Source organism: Chrysemys picta, chromosome 1 (assembly GCF_011386835.1).
Source record: "Chrysemys picta bellii isolate R12L10 chromosome 1, ASM1138683v2, whole genome shotgun sequence".
In the NCBI taxonomy this organism is placed as follows: domain Eukaryota; kingdom Metazoa; phylum Chordata; order Testudines; family Emydidae; genus Chrysemys; species Chrysemys picta.
Window position 1 is genome coordinate 202,547,547 of NC_088791.1, and position 25,320 is coordinate 202,572,866.

The following is a 25,320-nucleotide window of genomic DNA, read 5'->3' on the forward strand; positions in this document are numbered from 1 at the left end:
GTTCATTTCAAACGTCTTTGGCCAAATACCCAAAATATACATTTTAATGCTGCTGTCTCAGATTACTTAATACTTAACTTGAAAAATTATCAAATTTATAAAATCTTTAACTACTTGCCATTGCTGCAAAGCCACAAGTCCATTTTGTTCATTAATCCCCAATATTCACCAGTTGAATATCAAAATAGATTTAAACGAAATGAGTGTGCCTTGATGTTCAAATCTGTGGTGCAGCACAATAGTGAAAATAAATGTTATTTTCATAGAGTGTGAAAGAAAATGGACATATTTTGTTTCTTTCAATACATTTAAGAGATTACTACCCTACGCTGTATCACAGGTGCAGCAGTGTTATGTAGCATACATCATGTTAAGAAATTTCTTCCAAACCGTGTTTCTGCAAGTGAAATAGCTAACTCTAAATATACTGCTTCTGAGATTGGAGATTCATATTTATTGGGGAAAGAAAGCAATTAAAATAATGAATTTTATAAGCTGGCTTGCTACCTCTTCCTCTCTACCAATGACTTTTGTCCTACTTTTGGGAAGTTGAAGTCCAAATCTGGCAGCATTGCCTAGTGGCAGTGATTTTGTCTGTAACATGTAGTGGTGAGAGTTAGTGGCTGGGTGTAGGGGAACCTGGGCCCTCCCTGCTCCACTGTGTTCCAACCCAGGAGCCTGTGAATAATAGTTCAAATATGTGGCCTAGGGGCCAGTGCCCTTACACCTGTTCCATGGCCAATTCTTACCCCAGCTTCAGTTCCTCCATCCGCACCACTGATCTCCTTCTGGAGTCCCCCAGGAGTCCTTTCTGATCATGCCCCAGAGCGTCTTCGTCTGTCACTAGGGCCCTACAAAATTCACAGCCATGGCAAACGCGTCTCAGACCCTGAAATCCTGTGAAATATGGTCTTTTGTGTGCTTTTACCCTATATTATACAGATTTCATCAGGGAGACCAGTGTTTCTGAAATTGGGGGTCCTGACCCAAAAGAGAGTTACAGGGGGGTCGCAAGGTTATTTTAATGGGGTTGTGGCATTGCCACCCTTACTTCTGCGCTGCCTTCAGAGCTAGGCGGCCAGAGAGCGGTGGCTGTTGGCCAGGTGCCCAGCTCTGAAGGCAGCGCCCCACAAGCAGCAGCGCAGAAGTAAAGTTAGCAATACCATACCATGCCACCCTTACTTCTGCGCTGCTGCTGCTGGCAGCAGCTCTGCCTTCAGAGCTGGGATCCCAGCCAGCAGCCACCGCTCTCTAGCTGCCCAGCTCTGAAGGCAGCCCCACCACCATCAGCAGCTCAGAATTTAAGGGTAGCAGTACCGCAACCCCCACTACAATAACCGTGCGACCACCCACCCACCCCCCCACCCCACCCCCCACACACACACACAACTCCTTTTTGGGTCAGGATTCCTACAATTACAAAACCATGAAATTTCAGATTTAAATAACTGAAATCATGAAATTTATGATTTTTTAAATCCTCTGACCATGAAATTGACCAAAATGAACCATGAATTTGGTAGGATCCCATCTATCAGCCACAGCCCATTATTCCTAGCATCTGAGAGGTGAAGGGTGTATGGTGATTTGCCAGTGGGGCCTGGTCTTAGCCTTATGGAGTCCTGTCAGTTTCTCTGCAGGAGCTTGCAGCACGCATCTGTTTCCCTAGGCTGTTCTCCTAGACTGAGGTGAGCTTCTCCCTTTTGAGCCCAGCCTCCAATGTGAGCATGCCTAGCAGGTGCGGCTGGGTGGGTTTTTTTAACCTTTAGGGCACCAGTGTGAGGCTCAGATACCCCATCACACCCAGGGCCGGCTCTGGCTTTTTTGCCGCCAGAGGCAAAAAAGCCTCCCGCCGCCCCCCCCCCCGCCCCCCCAGCGGGGAGCGCAGCAGGGGAAGGCAGCGAGCCCTCCGTGGCTCCGCTCTCCCCGGCAGCTGGAGCGCTGAGGGGAGGGCGGCGAGCCCGGCCGCGACCCCGCTCTCCCCGGGTGAGCGCCGCCCCCCTCCAGGTGCCGCCCCAAGCACATGCTTGGAGGGCTGGTGCCTGGAGACGGCCCTGATTACACCTACATAGAAGGAAATTTAGAGAAATAAGTGTATTTGTGGGGTGTTTTGATGTACAAATGTGGCATGAAAAATGTTAAGGATATAAGAGCAAGAATGCAAGTCAGAAAGTTTCAAAAGTTAGGGTAGTTTTGGAAACTTGGCTAAATTGCATATCCTATATATCCAAGGATATACACTGACAACACATTAATACATTAAACTTGAGAGAAAGAGGAATAGAAAATACTAAATGTGTGTAACCTGGTCGAGAAAGAGGCCAGAGCAGCTGTTTGTTTTGTTTTGTTTGTTTTTGGGTGGTTTGTAATAAGAAAATCAATTTTTGGTCAGTTTGCTTAAACTTCCCCTCCCCAAAAAAGTTCACCTTTGGACTGAGACCAACCTATGGAATGTTTCAAGTTTCAGCTCCAAAGGAATGTGTTTGAAAAGGTTATGAACAACTGAAAAAAGGGAGAGGTGTAGAATGGAAGTTGAAACTCCTTAGAGTTCATTTAATTAACAGTGTGCCATTTTCTCTTACACAGTGGTAGTTGAATACATAAACAATACCTCTGCCTCTGCTATTTCTGAGACAAGAATTCATTTAACACATGTATTGTTCTGTTTAAAAAGTAACACATTTCAAATATTTGGGAGTACAAATGGTTTCTAAAAATAAATTGTAGCTGGTCTTGTCTGTGCATAGAGAAAATCCTGAAAAAGTGTAAGGGTATATGCACTCCAGCTGTAAAATATAGGTACTTTGAAATAGCAAGAATTCCATCATATGAGCATCTAATTTACAAGATTGATGATGAATTTGTGGAAATGTGTATGCTAGCGGAGGAGTTTTTCTTACATAAAAAATAATGTAGATGTGTAAACAGTTACATGAAATCACTAGGGGCATATCATGGTGGAATGATATAGAAATCTGTTTTTTTTTTAAATGTGTTATGATGGTCATACTACTTGTTGGCTTTTATTCTTTGCGACTCTCCTATATATTGTATAACACTTTAACAATTAATTATATTTAAAATGTATGTCAAATTTAGATTCCCAATTCTTGTACAGGAAAAAGCTCCAGTACATTTGCAAATCGCATATGCATTTTAAGTTGCACACATTATTTGTAAATCTACTGCCACCGTTGATGTATGTGGTCTCTGATAAATTGTTTTAAACCATTCTTTTGGTGCCTGTTTTCAAAATGGAAACTTGTGTTTACCTTCTCTCACCCAGTTGAAAAAGCCTTTGTATGAATTTACAAAGTAATACTGATTTCAGAATGTAATCCAAGTGCAGCTAAAAGAGATTTCTCACTGCTTGTCCTTGATGGATCATCTGGGAGATGACTGTGATGCTTTGGGGCAGGGCTTAATAACCTTAAGCTTATTTCAAGAGCCAACAATGTTTTTTAACTGTGAGTTGAGTCTCTTGCAGAAAATTTCACGTGTGTCGGGTAAAATGTATGTTTTCACTTTAAAAAAAAAAAAAAGAAAGAAAGAAATATTTCCAGTCAAAGTATCTTCTATCTATTAAATCCCTTGCTTATGACCAGCTTTGTGGTGTAGCAATAACACAATACTTCACTATGCAAGAGATATGAATATAAGGTATGCTCTCCCTCCCAAATTGACATGTGTACCATAGAGAAAAAGCGCAAAACTCCTTGGGAGGCTTTGATCAGCTGCATTGGCCCCTACCATCTGTGTAGAGGAGCAGAAGGTAGAGTTCTAAAAAATAAGCCTGGGACTCTAATCAATGGTGCGGCTATAATATGCAGCACAGTCATACCAGGATGGGAGTATGAGAGCATGGCTGCTGAAATGATAGACTAGGCAGGTGCACTGCTCAGTGAGACAAAAGGCTGGTCTAAAGGGAGTAATTGCCTTTTTAGCGAAGGCTGAGAATAAAGTCCCAGCTGTCAGTTACTGTGACGCACAATTAGTGTGTCCAACCTCAGGATTAGTTACTCTGGAGAAAGTACTTCTGTGAAGGTATCAATCTCCAAGGAAGCAGCCAGGGGGCTGAAGATCAGAGTTCTTGACCAAAAGAGGGAAATGATCAAATAATAAGTAATTAATTCCAGGTCTCAAACTGCAGAAGCGTGTTCTGTAGCTTAGAACCTAAGTTCAGCATAATAGTTTGTTTGGGTTAATTAAAACATGATACAGAATTAATCTTTTGAACTTCCCACTAGATTTCCCTTTAATTTTGGTAGTTTTAATGCAGCCAGGCAGAATCCTCTTACTGTGGGTGAACAGGTACTGCAGCTGGGTCAAATATTGTGATAGCAGTCCTCACTGTCATATCAGCATTCTTCTAAATCTGAAAACAACAAATAGTCTTCAGCTGGCAGATTGTGTTGTGGAGATGAACAAAGAGAACTGATGGAAATCACCATCCACCCACAACATATTATATCTGAAACTTGCCCTGAACCGTATTCCATTACTGTGTGCTCACCGCAACTGTATGCCGCTCGTCATTGTCCAGCTGGCCAGAAGAAGAGAGGTTGTCTCCTCTCTAAGAGTTCCCTGTGCAACTACTAGTAGAGGGGGGGGAAGAAAAAAGTTTACCCAAACAAAACAGGTAGGAGTGGGAAATGGTTGGCTGGACCAGGTTGGCCCCTCCCACTGATGGGAAGAAAGAGGGGGGTATTTATATCTCATGCACTCCCGAAGAAGCCCTCATTAACCAGTATCAAGCTGGCAGCACCCCCCTGCCCACCAATGAAACCTGAAGAAAAGAGTGGGTTCCTTCATGACCCACTGTGGGCATTATGCTAGTCGCCCCTTTTTTCCTTCACTGCGAGATTGGCTGAAATGATGTGGGTTTTTTCACCTTCCCCACAGGATGATTAAATTATAATGACACAATTTAGTATGTAAAATTAGTAGTAGATTTTCAGTGTCTGAATATCGTGCACTGGTATGGAGCAGATGCAGCCACACACAACTTGTTGACACCCAGCTGAATACAGTGATGCAGTGTATCACTGGAACCCTTAAGTCAACTCCAACACCATGGCTACTGTTCTAACATCATTCCCCCGCTGATTCGCCAAACTGCCGCAACACTCTGTGAAGCTCAGCGAATCCAGGCAAACAGATGTCTTCCTATCCGCCAAGACCTCGACAACGCTCTCGCCCCCCACTCCCCCAACGTCTTAAGTCCCGCATGCCTTTCTGGGAACATTCATAGCTTGATTGCATGAGGCTAAACGATGAGAAGGAGGCTTGGAAAGCAGACTGGGCTTAACAAGACTTTAAAAATAAGCATCTTGTGCCGGATCCCACACAGAAAGTTCCTGGGTTCAATCTTCCACGGACATCTTGGTCAACTCTGAACCAAATCCAAACCAACCATGGTAGATATGGACATCTAATGCACAAATAGAAGATCAATGACTCCCCAGCATTCGAGTATGAATCCCCACGACAGGTCATCAAACATATGACCACCTACTGCCCAATTTATAAATATGAAGGAGGCATCGCTAAAATAAATTCTGCTACTCTTGATGTAGCCATCTGGCTCAATCAACTTCAGGTGAAATTGTAGTTGCTTCTCTACATCAGCAATACGAAAAAAGAAGTGCATCTGCTTGTTATGGAAGGGTACAGTCATTGGATAAAATGTACTGGAAAAGGATTTAAAGGAAAGCATCCCTTAAGGGAGCTTCAGAAGGGAAGAGGGTTCAGATCTTCTGAATCTGGTACAGAGAGAGCCAACCCCCATCCTTTTAAATCTCCTTAAACCTTATAGGTGGGGTGGGTGGCAAGGTCCCAGCAACGGGATAGGTGGGATCAGGTTGGGGATTATGTGAAATAAGAGAATGATCATGACTTCCATTGTACAATTTATTGGCAGGTTTTCCCACATCTTTTAAGTTAATAAAATTGTGGCCTAATTAAACCACATTCATTGCCTCCTGCCTTTCCTCCAGTGTTGCCGGGCAGTATAGGGGTAGCGGGTAGTTTTAATCAGTCCCCACTGTTATATATAAGATGTGCCTTTAAGTGTATTTTTCTGTTTTTACATTAATTTCTTCTCCAACCGAAGAAAGTAGAATCGTTCATTTTCTACTTTTTCCTAAGTAAATTAGATAAGTATTTTTTGTAGCCCCATGTGATCTCAGGTATTTGGCATCAGGAAATAGGTCCTGGAAGATTTTTATAAGTTAGGATGTTCCAGAAATGTAATATTGATTTCAGAGTGCAATCCAAGTTCAGCTTAAAGAGATTTCTCACTGTTCTTCCTGGATGGATCATCTTGAGAGAAGTTTGTGATTCTGCTGATTAAAAGATACTGTCTACTGTCATCTTGATACACCAAAGTCTGGGAAGTAAAAACTTTCACTGGTCCTTGGGGGGGGAAAAAGTTTTTCCCCATTCCTACATAAAGAAATAGGTTTAATGTTTTTTTCTTTGTTTTCATATTATTTTGAAGAATGAATAAAGAACAAAAACTTACAAGAAGACAGTTGTAAAGGAATACTATTAAAAATCTTGCTTCTATGAATGAAGTTAAAATTCTTATAATATTGTTGTACTGTAGCACTAGCATAGTTGTGAAAGTTCTAGCAATTTGTAAACAAAATATTAAACTATTCTTACTAGCTTGAAGCTCAAAAAAACATGAGAAAAGAAGTTGTTCATGTGGAAGTAATTTCAGTGCTCTAATAATTTTAAAAGAAAATGGCCTGTTCTCCATTTTGGTTACTTAATTTAAATGCTACCTAGAGAATTGGCTTTGCTATGAAGTTCTCCTCCAGTTGATGACTTTCTCATGGCTTTTTTCTACTTTAAACTGTTTTCACAAGGATATTTATGTCGTAAAGGATGGATTCGATTTGAGTTGGCCTTTTCATACCCTTTTATTAAAATAATTCTTCCGAATTGGCAGAAGCCTTGTTGTCCAAGCCCTAAACTGTGAAATGGCCTTCCAAGTATTGTATATTGTGTATTACTGTTTTAATATTTAGTCTGTAGCTACATATAATTTATAAACATTTAGTTTTTATCTGTAGTTAATATGTACCTTATTGGAGCATGCACAGATATGGGTGGGACACTGCACCCGCTCTGGATCAAACGACAAACATAACCAATTTTACATGAGCATATGGTTAAATTATGCTCTTAATTTCACCTATGTAACTGCAGAGTAATTCCATTGAGTTACACAGGTATAACAGAAAATGAAATTTGTCCAATATCTGTAATTCTTCTGCAAAACAGTCAGATGTTTCTGCAGATTTATGTGCTATATGCTGTCACAAGGGGAAAAAATGCCAAGATTATTACTTCAAACTTTAGTCTTCTAGTTCTAGAAGTGGTAGCATTTCAGTGTCCAAAACTGCCCCTGTGAGAACTGTCCACCACAGTTCTGTCAGAATCTCATTTCTATTTCTCATTAATTATCTCTCCAGTAACCAGACTGGGCAGATTAGAGATGGGACAGTTGGTTCTTTAATTTGGCAACTCCTGTGGTAATGCCATTTGTAGAGGGATCTTGCTTCACTCAGTAGCTCATTTTAAATAGTGTTACCAACTCTTATGGGTCTCACAATATTTTGGGGTTCTCTTAAAGTCCCAACTCCTGGAGACAAATGATTAGGTGAGAAGCTCAGCTTTCCTGTTTAAGGAGGTTATCTAGCCCTCATGGTTGCAGAGAAAAGGTTGAAAATGTGACACTAGGGCACCATAAAGCCCAGAAAGCAAATAAGAACTTTAAAATGTTTTTTTAAAAACGCGTTCGTTTGTAACACTTGGGGTTGGCAATACTACACATTTTCCTTATCTCTAACTGAATTCCTTCCAGGACACTCAATCTAATATTTCTTAGACAACTTCTGTGCTTATTAACAGATTTTTATTTTGTTTCATCATCATGGTTGCTATTGTGTCAAGTCTAGGGAAACCTTCCCCAGGTCTGCCATTGTAACTTCCAGATTCTGGACTGAAAAATACAGTTAATGATTCCACTGCCTAATCTGCCCTTGTGAATGACTCCATTATAGATTAGACCAGCCAGTGAATCTAAATTCCTATATTCTGTGGTGGACTTCATTTTTCAAGTTACTAAAATGTTTGTTTTCTGCAGATGACATGACAACTTTTGTTGTAGAGCAAGGAATTTTTTTACTAGTTAAAAGGAATCTTTGCAAATTTGAAGTGATAAGTTAAAACTTTCCATTTCAGACTGTTTGCTTGAAAGTGGAAAGTGAACTGTGTCCTTCTCCCCAAGAAGCAAGCTCCTTTTATACAGACAAGCAGTCAGGAGCTTTAACTTCTGGGAGACAGAGTTAGTCATCAGACATGGACAGATTAATTTGTTGTGGGTACCCTCTTCACAGTATTTGTGTGCACCAAGAGGCACAATTCGTTAAAATAATTCTTGCGTTTTTAAGAAACAGTACCCTTCAGTTAACTTGCTATAATGACAATTTTGTGTTTACCTTAAATATCTGCTTTTTGCTAATGCATGGATTGCAACTGCTAGCCTTTTGGGGGCTACTCATTAATCCTGTAAATTTTGATTTTCTGTACAGTAAATACAGAAGCCCAATATTAAATGTTAAGATTGTAAGGTCAGGAACTCAAATCTAGGGAATTCCTAAGGTTACAATTGCTGTGGCATTTTAAACAACCATATTGTGCATTCTGTGCTATATGTTGTAGAGAGAACATTTTATAACAGAGTTAGGGTTACCATACGTCCGGATTTTCCCGGACATGTCCGGCTTTTGAGGGCTCAAATCCCCGTCCGGGGGGAAATCCCCAAAAGCCGGGCATGTCCGGGAAAATCGGGAGGGCTCTTTGGCCGGGGCCGGGAGCCGGGGGCTCCGCTGGGCCGGGAGGTCCGCGAGCCGGGGGCTCCGCTGGGCCGGGAGGTCCGCGGGGCCGCGAGCCGGGGGGTCCGCTGGGCCGCGGGGGCCGCGGGGACGGGGGGGCCGCGGGGCTGCGAGCTGGGGGCTCCGCTGGGCCGGGAGGTCCGCGGGGCCGCGAGCCGGGGGGTCCGCGGGGCCGGGAGGTCCGCGGGGCCGCGAGCCGGGGGGTCCGCGGGGCCGGGAGGTCCGCGGGGCCGCGAGCCGGGGGCTCCGCTGGTCCGCGGGGTCCGCGGGGCCGGGGGGTCTGCGGGGCCGCGAGCCGGGGGCTCCGCTGGGCCGGGAGGTCCGCGGGGCCGGGAGCCGGAGGGGTCCGCTGGGCCGGGGGGTCCGCGGGACCGGGGGGTCCGCGGGGCCGGGGGCCATGGGGTCCGCGGGGCCGGGGGGTCCGCGGGGCCGGGATCCGGGGGGGTGCGCTGGGCCGCCGGGGGCCGGCAGTGCTGGGCGGGCTGGGGGTGGTGGGCCGGGGCCGGCACCCCAGGGCCCGAGCCGACCCAGGCTGGAGCCGCCGGGGGGCCAGCCTGGGCCGCCCCTCCTCCCCCCACACCGCCCCTCCTCCCCCCACACCGCCCCTTACCTGCTACAGGCTTCCCGCGACTCAAATGTTCGCGGGAAGCAGGGGAGGGGGCGGAGACTTTGGGAGGGGGCGGAGTTGGGGCGTGGGCGGGGCTGGGGGCGGGGCCGGGGCCCCTGGGGGTGTCCTCCATTTGGAGGCACAAAATATGGTAACCCTAAACAGAGTAATGTATTCTTAACATTTAACCAGGGAAAAAAGAATAGGAAAAGTGCAACATGGTTGAGTTAACGTTGCCTTTGTTTTTGAAATTTCCTGACTTACTAATTCTTGGTCATATTACATTATTGCTAGTTTCTTTTCACTTAATTTCCTATGACTTTTAATTATAGGTTAAATTATAGGTTGTATGGAGAAAAAAGTAAGGTAATCAACTAGTGCACCTTTCAGTCTCCGCTGACTTCGGTGGAGCTTGTAAGTCCTTTGAACCAAGAATAAACGTAGAGAATACTTCCATCACCCTTACTCACATTGAGTAGTACATGCAGTAAAGTACTAAATGTAAAGAGTGGCAAAACCTCATCCCTTAGTGAATTGTGTGCTCCTATGTGCGATAAGAACATCTACTGCCTGTGATCGGTATGCAGTTTTCAAATGGTCAAACCAGTATCTATTGCTAAATTAAAACAGATTTTTTTTTCAAACCAATTAAAGGCAATATTCCTCAGTGGGGACTGTGCCTATATGAAATGTCAGTCTTCAGTCATTTTTGCTGTAGCCCTGTTTAAATAAACATGCAGTTAAGTTTTTAAAATAGCAAAATTGGCATTGATATGTGTGGGGTGGGCAGGGGAGAATCATCTTTAGTAAACTCCAAAACAGCTGAAGGGGTTTTACTCAGCCTTATTATTCTTCCGGAATCTTCTGGGTTTATATAATTTTTCTCTTGCAAAGGCCTTTAAATGAAGGAAATTGGGGAAGTGCACAATCAGATTTTGTTTCAGGAACATTAACAAAATCATGGATCAGATCATGCCCCAAGATCCACCCTCAAAAGGACCTGCCTGTGAATCTCCCCACTTTTGTGTGGAACGGGGGGGGTTTGCATGCCTTCATGGCACACTCTGCAAAGGCCTCTCCTTGTGATCCAGGTCTATCCAGGGGACCAAGAGTGAGAGGAGTGTGGGCAAAAATAGGATGATGCTGTGTATCTCCCCTCTCTGGTTGTATGGAAATTAGTTTAAAATAATAATAATAATACAACTACAATGTTTGTTTTTTGAATTTCCCTCAGTAATCAGGAATAAGGCTTTTGTTTATCATCAGGTTCTCATGCACTATCAAAATAGTGCAGTTATTTATTTATTCCATGTCTCTATTCAAATTCTAATAGAAAATTTTTCCATGAAATTATTGTTTATTTGTGCTGAATTTTATGAAAGCCTGGTATGTTTTGTAAAGGACCTAGAACAATGAGGCCGCAACCTGTTTGGAGCCTTTAGGCCACCAACACAATACAAATGAGAAGTCATTTTTACAGAACCTAAATTTGGGGCTAAATTTGATCAGACCGTATCACTTTAACCACATTTTGCATACAGAATAGTTTGATTTATTTATGCCTTTGTATTCTCTTAGGATTTCTCAGAATTAAATGTTAATCCCAATTGGGACGTTCAGGATTTGTAGCATGCTCCAGGTATTAACAGATACTCTGTACTTTGAAATTTACTGTGCCCTCTACTTACTTGAATGTAAACTTTAATATCTTACTCTGTTAGAGAACAGTACTATTCCTTTGCATTTGTGGCTATGATCACTAAGTAACTGACCTTAATATGACCCAGTGAAAGAGGGTTTGCTAATGCTTTAGCAGAATTTAACAGTTTTTAGTGCAATTTGTTTTATGGTCTTCTGTGATCCTGATTTTTATACAAGGACAAATACAAATAAGACAAAATAGATACTGTATATTTTTGGCTAAGTTTTAAAAATTGGGTAAATGGGACCGTCATCACAAGGAAAGGTAGCTCTGTTGCTGCCATAAAAGAGAACTACCTCAGGTTCAGTTGCATATTCATGACCACTTAGGTTGGCTAGACTTGAGAGGTGGTGAGAGTTGATACTCTATTGCCAAGAGAAAAAGGAGTTCTTTGCAACTTCAAGATGTGTTTTATTATCAGCATGTGGTATATAGAATAGGGGCAAGAAGATTGTATGTAGCAGGAATTGAGTAATGTGTATAAAATGAGTACACCATTCTGAATGAGTGGGATGTGTTTTGAAAGTATATATATGTGTGTACATACAGACATTTTTTAAAAAAATCTGAAACAATTAATATAATCACATTTGATACAAACTTGGAAGAAAAACAGTTTTATAGTAGATGGGGGGGATAGATACTCTTAAGGAAAACGTTTGTTAGTCAATAATTGATAATTACACTGGTCTACAATTTTTGAGAAGTCGTCTGCTTCAGAGATAAAATGTGCTATTTATTATGTATTTTGATGTGCTGAATTCAAATATGACAATTAAAACAATTGATTGGCTACTGTTTCTAAGATATTCAAGTTTTTACATTTTATGTCTATGTATATTGTGTAGATAGTAGAGTTTTAATCCTAAATTGTAAACCTAGGTCTTTTCATGTGTTTATGGTTGCTTTACATGATAATATTTCACCTGTCCTGTTTATGTAACACTTTAAAAATCAGCAAAAGGGCTATATAAATAAAATTTATTATGAAACAAAAGGCAAACTATTATGTACATAGTTTAGTCCTATTCAGTGTCTACTTGGCGCTTCTTGGCTTGTCTCTTGTATTCATTAAATGGAGCATCTCTTGTCACTGTCCAGCAATAGTCTGCAAGCATTGATGGGCTCCATTTGCCCTGATAGCGTTTCTCCATTGTTGCAATGTCCTAGTGAAATCGCTCGCCGTGCTCGTCGCTCACTGCTCCGCAGTTGGGTGGAAAAAAATCTAGATGAGAGTGCAAAAAATGTATCTTTAGTGACATGTTGCAACCAAGGCTTTTGTATGCCTTGAGGAGGTTTTCCACCAACAACCTGTAGTTGTCTGCCTTGTTGTTTCCAAGAAAATTTATTGCCACTAACTGGAAGGCTTTCCATGCCGTCTTTTCTTTGCCACGCAGTGCATGGTCAAATGCATCATCTCAAAGAAGTTCACGAATCTGAGGACCAATAAAGACACCTTCCTTTATCTTAGCTTCACTTAACCTTGGAAATTTTCCACGGAGGTACTTGAAAGCTGCTTGTGTTTTGTCAATGGCCTTGACAAAGTTCTTCATCAGACCCAGCTTGATGTGTAAGGGTGGTAACAAAATCTTCCTTGAGCCAACAAGTGGTGGATGCTGAACACTTTTCCTCCCAGGCTCCAATGACTGTCGGAGTGGCCAATTTTTCTTGATGTAGTGGGAATCTCTTGCACAACTATCCCATTCGCAGAGAAAACAGCAGTACTTTGTGTATCCAGTCTGCAGACCAAGCAAGAGAGCAACAACCTTCAAATCGCCACAAAGCTGCCACTGATGTTGGTCATAGTTTATGCACCTCAAAAGTTGTTTCATGTTGTCATAGGTTTCCTTCATATGGACTGCATGACCAACTGGAATTGATGGCAAAACATTGCCATTATGCAGTAAAACAGCTTTAAGACTCGTCTTCGATGAATCAATAAACAGTCTCCACTCATCTGGATCGTGACTGATGTTGAGGGCTGCCATCACACCATCGATGTTGTTGCAGGCTACAAGATCACCTTCCATGAAGAAGAATGGGACAAGATCCTTTTGACGGTCACGGAACATGGAAACCCTAACATCACCTGCCAGGAGATTCCACTGCTGTAGTCTGCAGCCCAACAGCTCTGCCTTACTCTTGGGTAGTTCCAAATCCCTGACAAGGTCATTCAGTTCACCTTGTGTTATGAGGTGTGGTTCAGAGGAGGAGGATGGGAGAAAATGTGGGTCCTGTGACATTGATGGTTCAGGACCAGAAGTTTCATCCTCTTCCTCTTCCTCGTCTGACTCAAGTGAGAATGATTCTGGTGCATCAGGAACCGGCAGTCCTTCTCCGTGGGGTACTGGGCGTATAGCTGATGGAATGTTTGGATAATGCACAGTCCACTTTTTCTTCTTTGACACACCTTTCCCAACTGGAGGCACCATGCAGAAGTAACAATTGCTGGTATGATCTGTTGGCTCTCTCCAAATCATTGGCACTGCAAAAGGCATAGATTTCCTTTTCCTGTTCAACCACTGGCGAAGATTTGTTGCACAAGTGTTGCAGCATATGTGTGGGGCCCACCTCTTGTCCTGATCTCCAGTTTTGCAGCCAAAATAAAGGTGATAGGCTTTCTTAACCAGAGTGGTTATACTGCACTTTTCTGATGCAAAAGTCACTTCACCACAAACATAGCAGAAGTTATCTGCACTGTTCACAGAAGTACGAGGCATCTCTGCTCACTTTGGCTAAACAGAAATGTGTCCCTTTGCAAAATCAAACACTGACAAATAAGAGAGCACGACACTGTATGATTTCTAGAGCTGATATAGGGCAATTTGTTCAGCAGAGTGATGGAAGCTTCGTTATGATTGCATCATCCATGACTTCTAGGAATAGCATGATGCAATTCATATCATGTATGACGCAATACCAGCTTCAGATTGCATCATTCATTGTTTTGCCTAAAAAGCAAGTACTGTCCAAACCCAGTCATAGATTTATTCATAGATCCAGTCAAAGATGTATTTTAGGCATTTCTGGTTTAAATTGAGATCCTTTCCCTTTATAACTCACTTATCCTCCGCCATTCCCAAGTCAAGGGTCGTATATACTGACCCAATAGCATATCTTGAAAACTAGAGCCAATCAACAATTTTAAGCATCATTTTCATTCTCAGTGATCCAGAATTAGTAAAGTTTGACTACATTTATTTCAGAAGCATTTTGGCTGTCGAGCAGTGTTATCCAAATCAGAAACTTAACAGAGAAGAATCAAAGCTAGGGAGAGTTTGTTAAAGTTAACGTTGCCAAAAAGGTGCTTCAACAAACGGAGAAGTCGTCCATGAGGCATGCAGTAATCTAGAAATGAGTGCCTGACCAGCCTTCTTTAAATAACATTAGGTTTTAAGTCTTGAACATGTTTTTAAAAGCCTGATGCTGAAATGTTGTATGCAATTAGGTCCTGAAGTGTTCAGAATGCACAGGCTTTGTTAAATATCATCCCTAGAGCTAGGCAAAATTAGTGAAACGTAGTATAAAAACTCCCTGGCAGATTCCAAAACAAAAGGTTCCAGTGATAGAAAGCACACTGGAAGGGCACCCGTAACTCCTCCTTTGCTGGGAGTCCAGGCCTGATTAGCACACCTCAAACATGGGTGGCACTGGCTGAAGAAGGGGGCATGATCAGGCAGCTAAGAATGCACTGGTTCAATGCATTCCCTGGGGAGCCTCCAGTGGTGATATTTCTATGGAGCCCCCAGCACAGTTTGAACCATTGCAGAATCCCCAAAGAAGGTGATGGTGCAAACACCTGCCTTCCCCTGTAGCACAGCTGCAAACAGTCTTTTCTGTGCCAGTGTGAGTAAATCAAGAAGTAGTTTATTAATGTTCATCTATAAGGTGTGTCACAAAAGTAGTCTACAGAGATTTTCTTGTACAGTTTGCAAATTATAAAACTGTTCATGTGAGGGTAATTTCTTTATATTTAAATCAAGGAAACAATATCTTTGTTCATGACCATTAGCCCACATACCTTTTGAAGGCAGATTATTGGACCATACATTTCTAAAGTATAAGGTGGTTGTAAGTGGCCACTGCTTCAGAAGCCAATGTTTCTGTGAAGAGCTAGTTAGAGAACATCCACAATTGAAGTGGATGCTGGAACACACTGATTCACAGTAAACATATTTGCAAAGTATCATTAGAAGTTAATCTGCATTGTAATACTCCGTGCTCACCATTACTGAAATATTATTGCAGGTTAACTTTTAATGATACTTCAGCAAATACTTCCTAAACTTGTGAGTGCTAGATAATAATGGACTGTGAAGCAGAAGTTACTGCAATGCATTACTCTGATTAACTCTTCATAAAAGGGGTAGCTAGTCTACTCATTTCCTTATGCAGTAGTGGGAAGCTTCTTGGAAAATACCTTCAGATATGGATGGGGCACTACTTTAATGCTCTCTGACTCAGGCTCCTGCTGCTTTACTGCATACTGTAGACCCTGCTGTGTCTTGCAGACTCATGTTCTTATCTGGTTGAAAGCTTCTCACCCATTTCTGTGGCCAGTATGGAATAGTTATTGTTGATGGGGCTTACTGTGTTTTTCTGACAACACGTAATTTCATAAATGCAACCAATTTCTGCCCAAATCTAGCAGTCTGGCTATTAGAGTTGGAAGTCAGAGATCTGAAACAAATAAAGGATTTGATTCTACCCTCCAAATATGAGTGTGCACTGCCACGTGAAAATGTAGAGACCACTTTCAGAACCAGTCTGTTACTTTTTTTCATGTCCTAAAAATAACAGCTGAAAGTAGAAGTGTGTACATGTATATGCTTGTTTGTGTGTGTAATATAATATGTAAAAGGGAAGAGCATATGTTTAAAAAAAAAAAAGGTATTTAAAAATTAAGGAATAAAAATAACTAGCAGTGATGCTTACATTTTGATTAAACTATTATAGTTTTCATTTTCAAAAATAATTTTAATAAACCTGCACCAATGAAATGCAATAAAGCATATCTAAATGTCTGTGTACATCCAGAGTGAAAGCAGTAGGCTATCTGCATCATTGCACACTGCATACCATGGAATGTATCCCCACACCAGCCCATATTGGCCAGGCTGTCGAGGTCATGGTAGGGGTAGGCCAGAGCAGGAGCCATGTAATCGTTGTACAAACTGATCTATTTGATCCAACAGCACATGCCAATATCATGAGGGTGCTGCAGATCTTGTTCCAGACAATAAGGTGGATGGAATATTAGTTGCTGTGGCTTTGGCCTGGTCCCCACTAAGCTCCCACTTCAGACTAAGGTACGCAAATTCAGCTATGTTAATAACGTAGCTGAATTCGAAGTACCTTAGTCTGAACTTACCGCGGGTCCAGACGCGGCAGGAAGGCTCCCCCGTCGATGCTGCGTACTCTCGGCGAGCTGGAGTACCGGCGTCGACGGCGAGCACTTCCGGGATCGATCCCAGAACATCGATTGCCTGCCGCCGGACCCTCCGGTAAGTGAAGACGTACCCCAAGTTGCAGCCTGTCACCCTAGCCATGGTTTTGGTGTGAATTTGAGATATCTCACATGCTCTTGTACTCCACCTTTATAACATCTCATTGCTCACGCTTTATGTAGGTGGAGTGGATTTCATCCCCAACAGATTAGTAATTAAAAAGGAAGCAGGCGCCTTCTTCTGTTTGGGTTATTGTGAAACAAAATCGCATCCTTTCCCAATGCTGCTTCATTTCATATTTTTAAAGATGTATATCATTATGTGCTCGTATTTTAGCTGTCGCTTTATTATCAAATCTTTTAGTGCAGCTAAAACAGGAACACATCCGCTACTAATCTCTTGCATAAATATCTAATCATTATTTTAATCTTTGTTGGAGATAAATTTGAAATGTATAAGGAAGGGCAGCTGAAGTTAGGTGATGGGTGGGTGTTTGTCTTACATTGTTAAATATAAATTATGTTATGCATATGTTAATGTATATTTAAATAAAACTGAAAAACAGCCAGGTCTTATCAAGTTGTTTTACCCTCAAAATGTAAATATATACAGTTGTGCAAATCTTTATAACTTTGTAACTAAGAACATAGACTCGAAGGGACTTCCTGGGTCACTGAATCCAGTCCCCTGCTATCAAAGGAAACCAGGTCATATGATCTCTTATAAACTTATCAAGCTTCATCTTAAAACCAGTTAAGTTTCTTGCCCACACTACTCCTAGTGGACTTCACTCCTCTAATGGTTAGAAACTTAGACTTCTAATTTCTAATCTAGATTTACTCCTGGCTAGTTTATACCCATTTGTTCTTGTTTCAACATTGTCCTTTAGCTTAAAAAGCTCTTCTCCTTCCCTGAAGTTTGCCCCCATGATGTGTTTATAGAAAGTAGACATAACTGCTCTTGGCTTTCATTTTGCTAGGCTAAACAAGCCAATCTCTTTCACTTTCCTCTCATAAACTAGGCCCTCCATTCTCTTGATCATCTTAGTAGTCCTTCTGTGCCTCTGTTCCAAATTTGAATTCATCTTTCTTGAACATGGGTGACCAGAATCAGACACAGTAATCCAGGAATGGTCTTACCGGTGTCTTGGACAATGGCATTAATACTTCCCTATCTCTAGTGGAAATACCCGATACATCCTAGGACTGCATTTGTCTTTTTTGCAGTTATACCACATTGGTGGTTCATACTCACTCACCCTGTGATCAACTAATACACAAGGTTTTTCTCCTCTGCTGTTGTTTCCAACTAAAGAGCCCCCCATCTTACAGCAGAAATTCTTGTTATTAATCCCTAAACGCATGACCTTGCATTTTGTACTATTAAATTTCATCCCATTTCTATTTCTCTAGTCCTCAAGGTCATCCAGTTCTTCCTGTAAGATATTCTGATCCTCCTCCAAATTGACAATGTTTCCCAACTTTGTGTCATCAGCAAATTTAATTAGCACACTCTTTTTGTGTCAGAGTCACTATTGAAAATATTAAATAAGATCAGTCCCTGAGGAACTCCACTAGTAACCTCCCTCCAGCCCAATGGCTCCCCTTTCAGCACTACTCATTGTCCTCTCCCTTTTGGCCAGTTCCTTACCCACCTTACAATTCTTGTACTAATCCCCATATTCTCCATCGTAACTAATAATTAAGGCTATGTTTTAGTCATGGGTATTTTTAGTAAAAGTCAAGGACAAGTCACTGGCAGTAAGCAAAAATTCTCTGTGACCTGTCCATAACTTTCACTATATACCCCTAACTAAAACTTGGGGGGAGTCATAGGGTGGCGGTGCTGGGGAGAGGAAGGGGCGTGTTGCTGGTGCTGGGGGGGGGGGGGTTGGTGGGGCTCGCAGGCTCCCTACCAGGCTCCATGTGTCCCCCCAGTTCCAGACAGGGAGGCTCCTGCTGTTCCCGCCACTAGCACAGGCTCCATAGGCGCAGCTCCCATTGGCTGAGAACCACAGCCAATGGGAGCTGCAGGAGCGGGGCTTGCGGGTGCAGGCAGTGTGTGGAGCCCCCGGCCCCCTTTTCCACCTATGCCAGTGGGAGCTGGGGAGTCTCCTCCCTGAGGTAAGTGCTCACCCCCTGCCCCTATTCCTGAGCCCTCTCCCACACATCCAAACCGGCTCAGGCAGCCCCTGAGCCAGCACCGGCTGCTGCAGAAGTCACAGAATCCGTGACCTCCATGACAGACTTGCAGTCTTACTAATAATTTCCCATGTAGCACTGTATCAAATGCTTTATTGAAGTCCAGATGTATTCGGTCTACAACATTTCTCTTGTCTAGAGAGTTATTTACATTATCAAAGAAAGATATTGATCAAGTTAGTCTGGCAAAGAGAATATTCGCAGCTTTCCAGTGGAGCGCACAGCACTTGGTTCTAGACCTGAAAAACCCTCCAATAATAGAATTTTAAGTCATGGCATTTTTATTCATAAAAAAGCTATATTAGGTTTTAAAACCTCTAAAAATTGCATACCTTTTTTCTCTGACTCACACTTGAGAAGCAAAGGGGAAAAGTATGGGCAAAATAGCACCCAGACATTTTTTTAACACCCTAAAAACCTTTCTCAAATGCATTTTCTGTAAAGTATGTGACAGGCATAGAATTACACAAACTATGATGAAAGAATGTTATCTAGACTGCAAAGGCTAGAGGCATGTCTATACTACAAACTTAAGTCGACATCAGTTAAGTCGACATCCAGCCGCCGCAGTAACTAAGTCAGTAGTGCCTGTCCACACCAGTGCACTGTGAGCAGCTATACCACAGTGCAACTCGCCGCAGGGGGTTTTGACAAGACCTTGCAATGCCTCCCAAGGGGGGACTGGGAACAAGGCTTCAATGTCCCATGATGCAGTTTTCTCCCTCGCTCCCCGATTTCAACTGGAACCCATCATATTTTGTGCCTTTTTTTTTGAAAGGCTGGCATGGCCACACATATGCCATATCCCAAGAAGCATGGCCCGCGCTCTGCTGTGCACTGTTGTGAGCATTACAAATATCACATGCCTTACCCTGCAGTATTTCCAGAGCTAGGAGGGGAACTGCTGCACGGAACATGGCAATGTACTTCAAGAGCCCTGCTGGAAACCAGAGAACAAAACAATTCCCAGTTGCTGCTGGCAGTCGCGCAGCAGCTGAATGCAGTGGAGTGCCATTTCTGGTCCTGGGAACCAAGCACTGAGTGATGGGATCGCATTGTTATCCAGTTATGGGACGACGATCAGTGGCTGCAGAACTTTTGTATGTGCAAGGCTGCTTGCCAGAAACTGTGCGGAGCTCTCCCCAGCCCTGCACTAAAAGGAGACCTGCTCTGATACTGGAAAAGCGAGTGCTGAACACTGTATAGAAACTTGCAATGCCAGATTGCTGCTGATCAGTGGAGGAATCAATGTGGAGTTGGTCAATCCACTGTAGGGCCTGTTGTGATCTAAGTAGTGATCCAAACAGGGCCATTAATTGCCTTTTGCTCAGAAGGGTAGTGACTCTGAGAAATGTGCAGGAGATACTGGATGGTTTTGCCGTAATGGGGTTCCCTAACTGCGGTGGGGCGATAGATGGCACGCATATCCCTAGCTTGGCACCAGACCACCTTGCCAAAGAGTACATAAACAGAAAGGGATACTTTTCAATGGTGCTGCAAGCACTGGTGGATCACCGGAGTGTTTTACCAATATCAAGGTGGGATGCTCCGGGAAGGGGCGTGCACACGCATCTTTTAAGAACACGTGTCTGTTCAGAAAGCAGGAAGCAGGGACTTTCTTTCTGGAACACAAAATAACCGTTGGTGACGTTGAAATGCCAACAGTGATCCTGGGAGAGCCTGACTACCCCTTACTCCCATGGCTCATGGAGCCGGACACCAGACACCTGGACAGCAGCAAGGGTCGCTCAACAATGGGCTCCAACAAGTGCAGATTGGTGGTTGAATGGGCCTTTGGCCATTTAAAGAGTCGCTGGCACAATTTGCTCATTAGACCTCATTGAAAGTAATATCCCCATGGTTATAGCTGCTTGCTGTGTGCTCAGTAATATCTGTGAGGCAAAGTTTCCACAGGAGCAAGGCAGGGAGGCAAATAGGCTGTCTGCTAATTTTGAGCAGCCAGATACCAGGGCCATAAGATTAGCTGTGCAGGAGGCGCTGGAGGGGGAGGGGGAGGAGTGGGAACAAAGCACGCTTGGGGGAGGGGGTGGAACTGGGCAGGAAGAGAGGTGGTCGGGGTGGAGCAGTGGTTGGGCACCCCCTGGGGCAAGAAGGAAGCCAGCGCCTGTGCCTAATACCACGACTTCATGTATTTTGTAGGTTTGTAAATGTAGAGTACTTTCCTATATTTATAAGAAGGCACCTTTCGTTAAAAATCTATTTAAAATATGCTGGATCATTTCTATTTACAAAGTCACATTCTATACTAGTAATCTGATGGAGCTGGGGATTATTCAGAAAAGATCTCTGTACTGTGTTTAAAGCAAATACGACATACTGAATGCTTCAGGTTGAAGGAATTAAATATATGGCTTATTCATTTCTGAAATATATGATTATTCCCTTAAGCCAGGCACACTTTGGGAGGGCTGAACATAGGTAGTCAGCTCTTTCTTGTCTTTGTATTTTTTTTTATTTAGGTTTTTCAAAAATATTTTCTAAAATAAATGAGAAATGAAGGTCTTTGATTTCATATTTAAACATGCTGGTATTGATACTGTTGATAGAAAATCCTGGTAAAGAGAGGATAATCCTTTGAACATTCCTTCCTGGAAAGAGTAATTTTGCACTTTTCCCAAGACTTGGCTTTCTGTAGCAATTAATTTGAAAAGCTTTTTTGTCTGAAGGTGCATTCTCTCATGCTATGTACTTTAGTTAAAATTTGTATAATATTTGGAGTACTTGGCATTTGATTTGTTGGGAAAAGTGAGAATTCTGGATTAATTTAAAATATTTAACAGAATGTATGATTTATCATGAGTTATAGTGCCACTTATTCAAACTTCACAGAAATATTTGCACAAGTGTTGTGGTTCCCAGAGTCTCCTATTGAAAATGCATGGGAAGCACAGAAAATCCCACAACCTCTCTAAACTTTCCCATGATATCCTGTACATTTTGAATGGATGGCACTGTGTTCAGAATTTTTTTTTTTAAATAGTTTGTTTGCTAAACTTGTACATAAAACACTGTGAGGCTTGTAGTTTAACACAGATATTTTAACCATGTTATTGTATATAGGCTGTTGGATTCAGTTATGTTGAACACTAACAAAGTAGCACACGATTACAGTATTCTATTTCCTTTTGATTTCAGCTTTATGACAAAATTAACACAAAATCTTCACCACAAATCAGGAATCCTCCAAGTGATGCTGTGCAGAGAGCCAAAGAGGTAAGTGGTTTTGAAATGCATTTGAGACTTTCAGACTTTTATTTTGTTTGTTTAATGTGAAATTATTTCATCATAGATACAGTGCCGATGCTCTAGTCTGGCTCCTAAATTTACCTGACTCTGAAAATGTTTTTACCCTTGGTTATATGGCATGCTTTGTAAATTTATCATTTCCCAGACTGTAAGGAATGTTTTCATTATGAAGCCTCATCATATAACCTCTGACTTGTCAGTAGGAATATAAAAAAGAGGAGCTTTGTCCTTGGACAAGTGTGATCATTTGCATATATTTTATATTCAGTGGGTTTGAATACAGCAAAAGTTTGAAGTTTGTATAATTTCTTAAATAACACTTTTCTTTAGAAATGTTTATTAATCTAATCCAGATTTGCTTGCTATTTATTGTATCTGCAACAAAAGTTAGTTTAATGCCAAAAAGCGGGGAGGAGGGAAATCAGATGCAGAGCAGTATGACATATGACTCAAAAAGTCTCACTGACATTTCCCTGGAAGGTTTCTCTCCTGTTTCCCTAACTACTTTTTATTGAAACATGGCTTTGTGCCAGATTGGCAGACTTTAACAGCCTAGGTATACCTTCTGAGCAGCCCTCACAATTTTACCCAGTGAGACATTTTATGTCTTTGTCCATCTAAATCTATCCCTTCTCCCACTTCCCCACATCAGTCTTGTATACCTTCCATCAAATTACTCTTATCCAGCCGCACTCATGCTTCTCTGGAACCCTATGGAGTAATTGGGGGCTGCTGGTTCCTGGCCCCAAGAAGTATCAGTGTGGCACAGCCGAGTCTGGAAGGTTAACTGCTCCTAGAGCCTCTTCAGGTCAGGAGCCTCTCAGAGGAGCCTGTGCTTGCAGCTACAGGCAGAGAAAAGGAGGTAGAGGGCCCACAAAGAGGCACCCCTACCAACTCTGTAGAGAGCATTACTCAGCTTCCCTACAGCAGTGAAGAAGTGGTGAGCTGTGTAGGGGGAGCTGGCCATACAGTACAATGCAAGCACAGGGGTTCTCCCTGTGTTAGAGGGCGCAGACAGGTCCACTGACAAATGCCTATGAGCCCTGCAGCACACTTTATACCTGAATGCCTTTGTGACCAGGGTGGGGGCCACACTGAGGTTGCTCAATTAGGGAAAACTGCAAAGAATGGGGAAGACAATCACTAAAACTGGTGGATGTTCCAATACTTAGATTACCAAGCCAGCACTAAACAGCTTCTACAATGCCTTACTGGTTACAGAGAAGCCAAAACACAGTTCCCTTAAAAGCAACCCAGCCTTTGAGCTTCCTCCCAGACAGCCGAGTCAAATGTGAAAGTTCTACCAATCCCAAAGGATCGGACACATTATCTCCCAGGGTAATAAATATTTCAGATTTTACCCAAATACACACTTACATCGAATTCTTATTAACTAAAAAAAATGAGTGTGAGAGTATTGGCTAAAAGATCATTATACATACAGACATGAGTACAGTTCTGAGATCAGTTTCGTAATAGAGATGGTGAGCTTTGGAGTTGCAAAGAGATCTTAGAATTAGTCCATAGTTTCAGTCCAATGTTTCATATCCAGAGCGATCCAGATGGGACTAGAGATCTCAGTCTTACAACTCAAACTTCCCCCGAAATAGAGCTCAAGCAGATCCAAGATGAAAGGATCAGGTCCCAAGAGTCCTTTATACAGTTTTCTGCTAGGTTATGATAGGCTCTTCACAGCAGGTGTTCCTTGGGTGAAGAATAGCAGCTTTGAAGTAGAACTACCTGGTCTCTATGCATACCCAAGTGACTAGTTGCATTCATCAGCATAAGGTAATTATCCATTAAGCAGTTTATAAACAATTAACCACAAACCTTAAAGTGAAATATAGACAATGAGCTTATCACACCTACGTTTCATCTAAATGTTAATATTTCCTTTTGACCTCTGAATCAATAGCTATAATAATACACAGGAACTGTCTATTTACATGGCTAACATCTAACAAGATATAAGTAAACACATACAATTAGTATTACCTCCAATTCTCTAACAATACAGGATTGCATTTCAAAACTCTAGTCTATTTAACATAACTAGGTTAACTATTTCTAAGGAATAGTCCTAATTACCATTTATATACTTCTCTAATATGTCTTTAAAGGTTGAATCTGCAAGCTGTTTAACCCTTTCTGGTCATGTCTCACAGCTTTCAAGTACCTTTAGTGATCCTAATTTCGGTTCTCAGTATTTCCCTACAAAACCAATAGAGCTTGGCGAAAATGTCCCTACACAACCAATACATGAGGGCAATAAAGTATGCTCTGCAAAAATCAGACTGGGTTGGGAAATTACTAGTAGTTGCTAAAAGGTATATGTGTGAAGAAATACTTCCTTTTGTTTGTTTTAGACTTGCTACTTATTAATTTCATTTGATGACCCTTAGTTCGTGTGTTATGAGAAGGAGGAAATAACACTTCTATTTATTTTCTCCACACCAGTCATGATTTTATAAATCTCTATCATATCACCCCTTAGTCGTCTCTTTTCCAAGCTGAAAAGTCCCAGTCTTATTAATCTTTCCTAATATGGAAGCTATTCCATACCCGTAATCATTTTTGTTCTTTTCTGTACCTTGTCCAATTCTAGTATATCGTTTTTTTGAGATGGGGCGACCATATCTGCATACGGTATTCAAGATGTGAGCGTACCAGGGATTTATATACAGGCAATCTGATATTTTCTGTCTTATTGTCTATCCTTTTCCTAATGATTCCCAACATTGCAGACACATTAAAGTTGAGGCTGAAAGTTTAGCCCAAAATTAATGTTTTAAATAGATGATTACCACAAGATGAAGGCTTCTATGCAGTATAAAATATATCGCATGAAAACAATCCAGTATTCCTTTCCCAGCTGATGTTATGTTTTACCAATTTTGATCTTATATACCTTAAAAACAAGCAAATTATCCCTTACCAGGCACTAAAAGAACCTTTGCAGGCACCAAATTAATCATTTTGCAGTTTACTTAGAAAAAAGAATGGGAAGCTTGTCAGTATCTGAATTCCTTTAATTTTGTTAATTCCAGGATGGCGCACACGTCTATTTTTAGCACAGAAAAATAAACATACTCAGAAAGTTAAGGCAGCAGCTCCAGTGTGGAAATAAGACTCAAATGTGCATTTCAGAAACTTCTAGAGCATATGGAATCTATTCTCCTTTTAAGTCCTG

General features: G+C 42.0%; 1 protein-coding gene across 31 annotated transcripts in view; it reads left to right on the top strand.

The window, feature by feature from the left end:
- The window catches only part of CASK (calcium/calmodulin dependent serine protein kinase), a 412,098-nt gene that overhangs the window by 319,415 nt on the left and 67,363 nt on the right, over positions 1-25,320 (top strand). For all 31 annotated transcript variants that reach the window (XM_005301770.5, XM_005301765.5, XM_005301766.5 and 28 more), the window contains one exon: positions 22,020-22,097. In XM_005301770.5, coding sequence (XP_005301827.1) covers positions 22,020-22,097 — 78 coding nt within the window. The remainder of the gene's footprint in view (positions 1-22,019; positions 22,098-25,320) is intronic.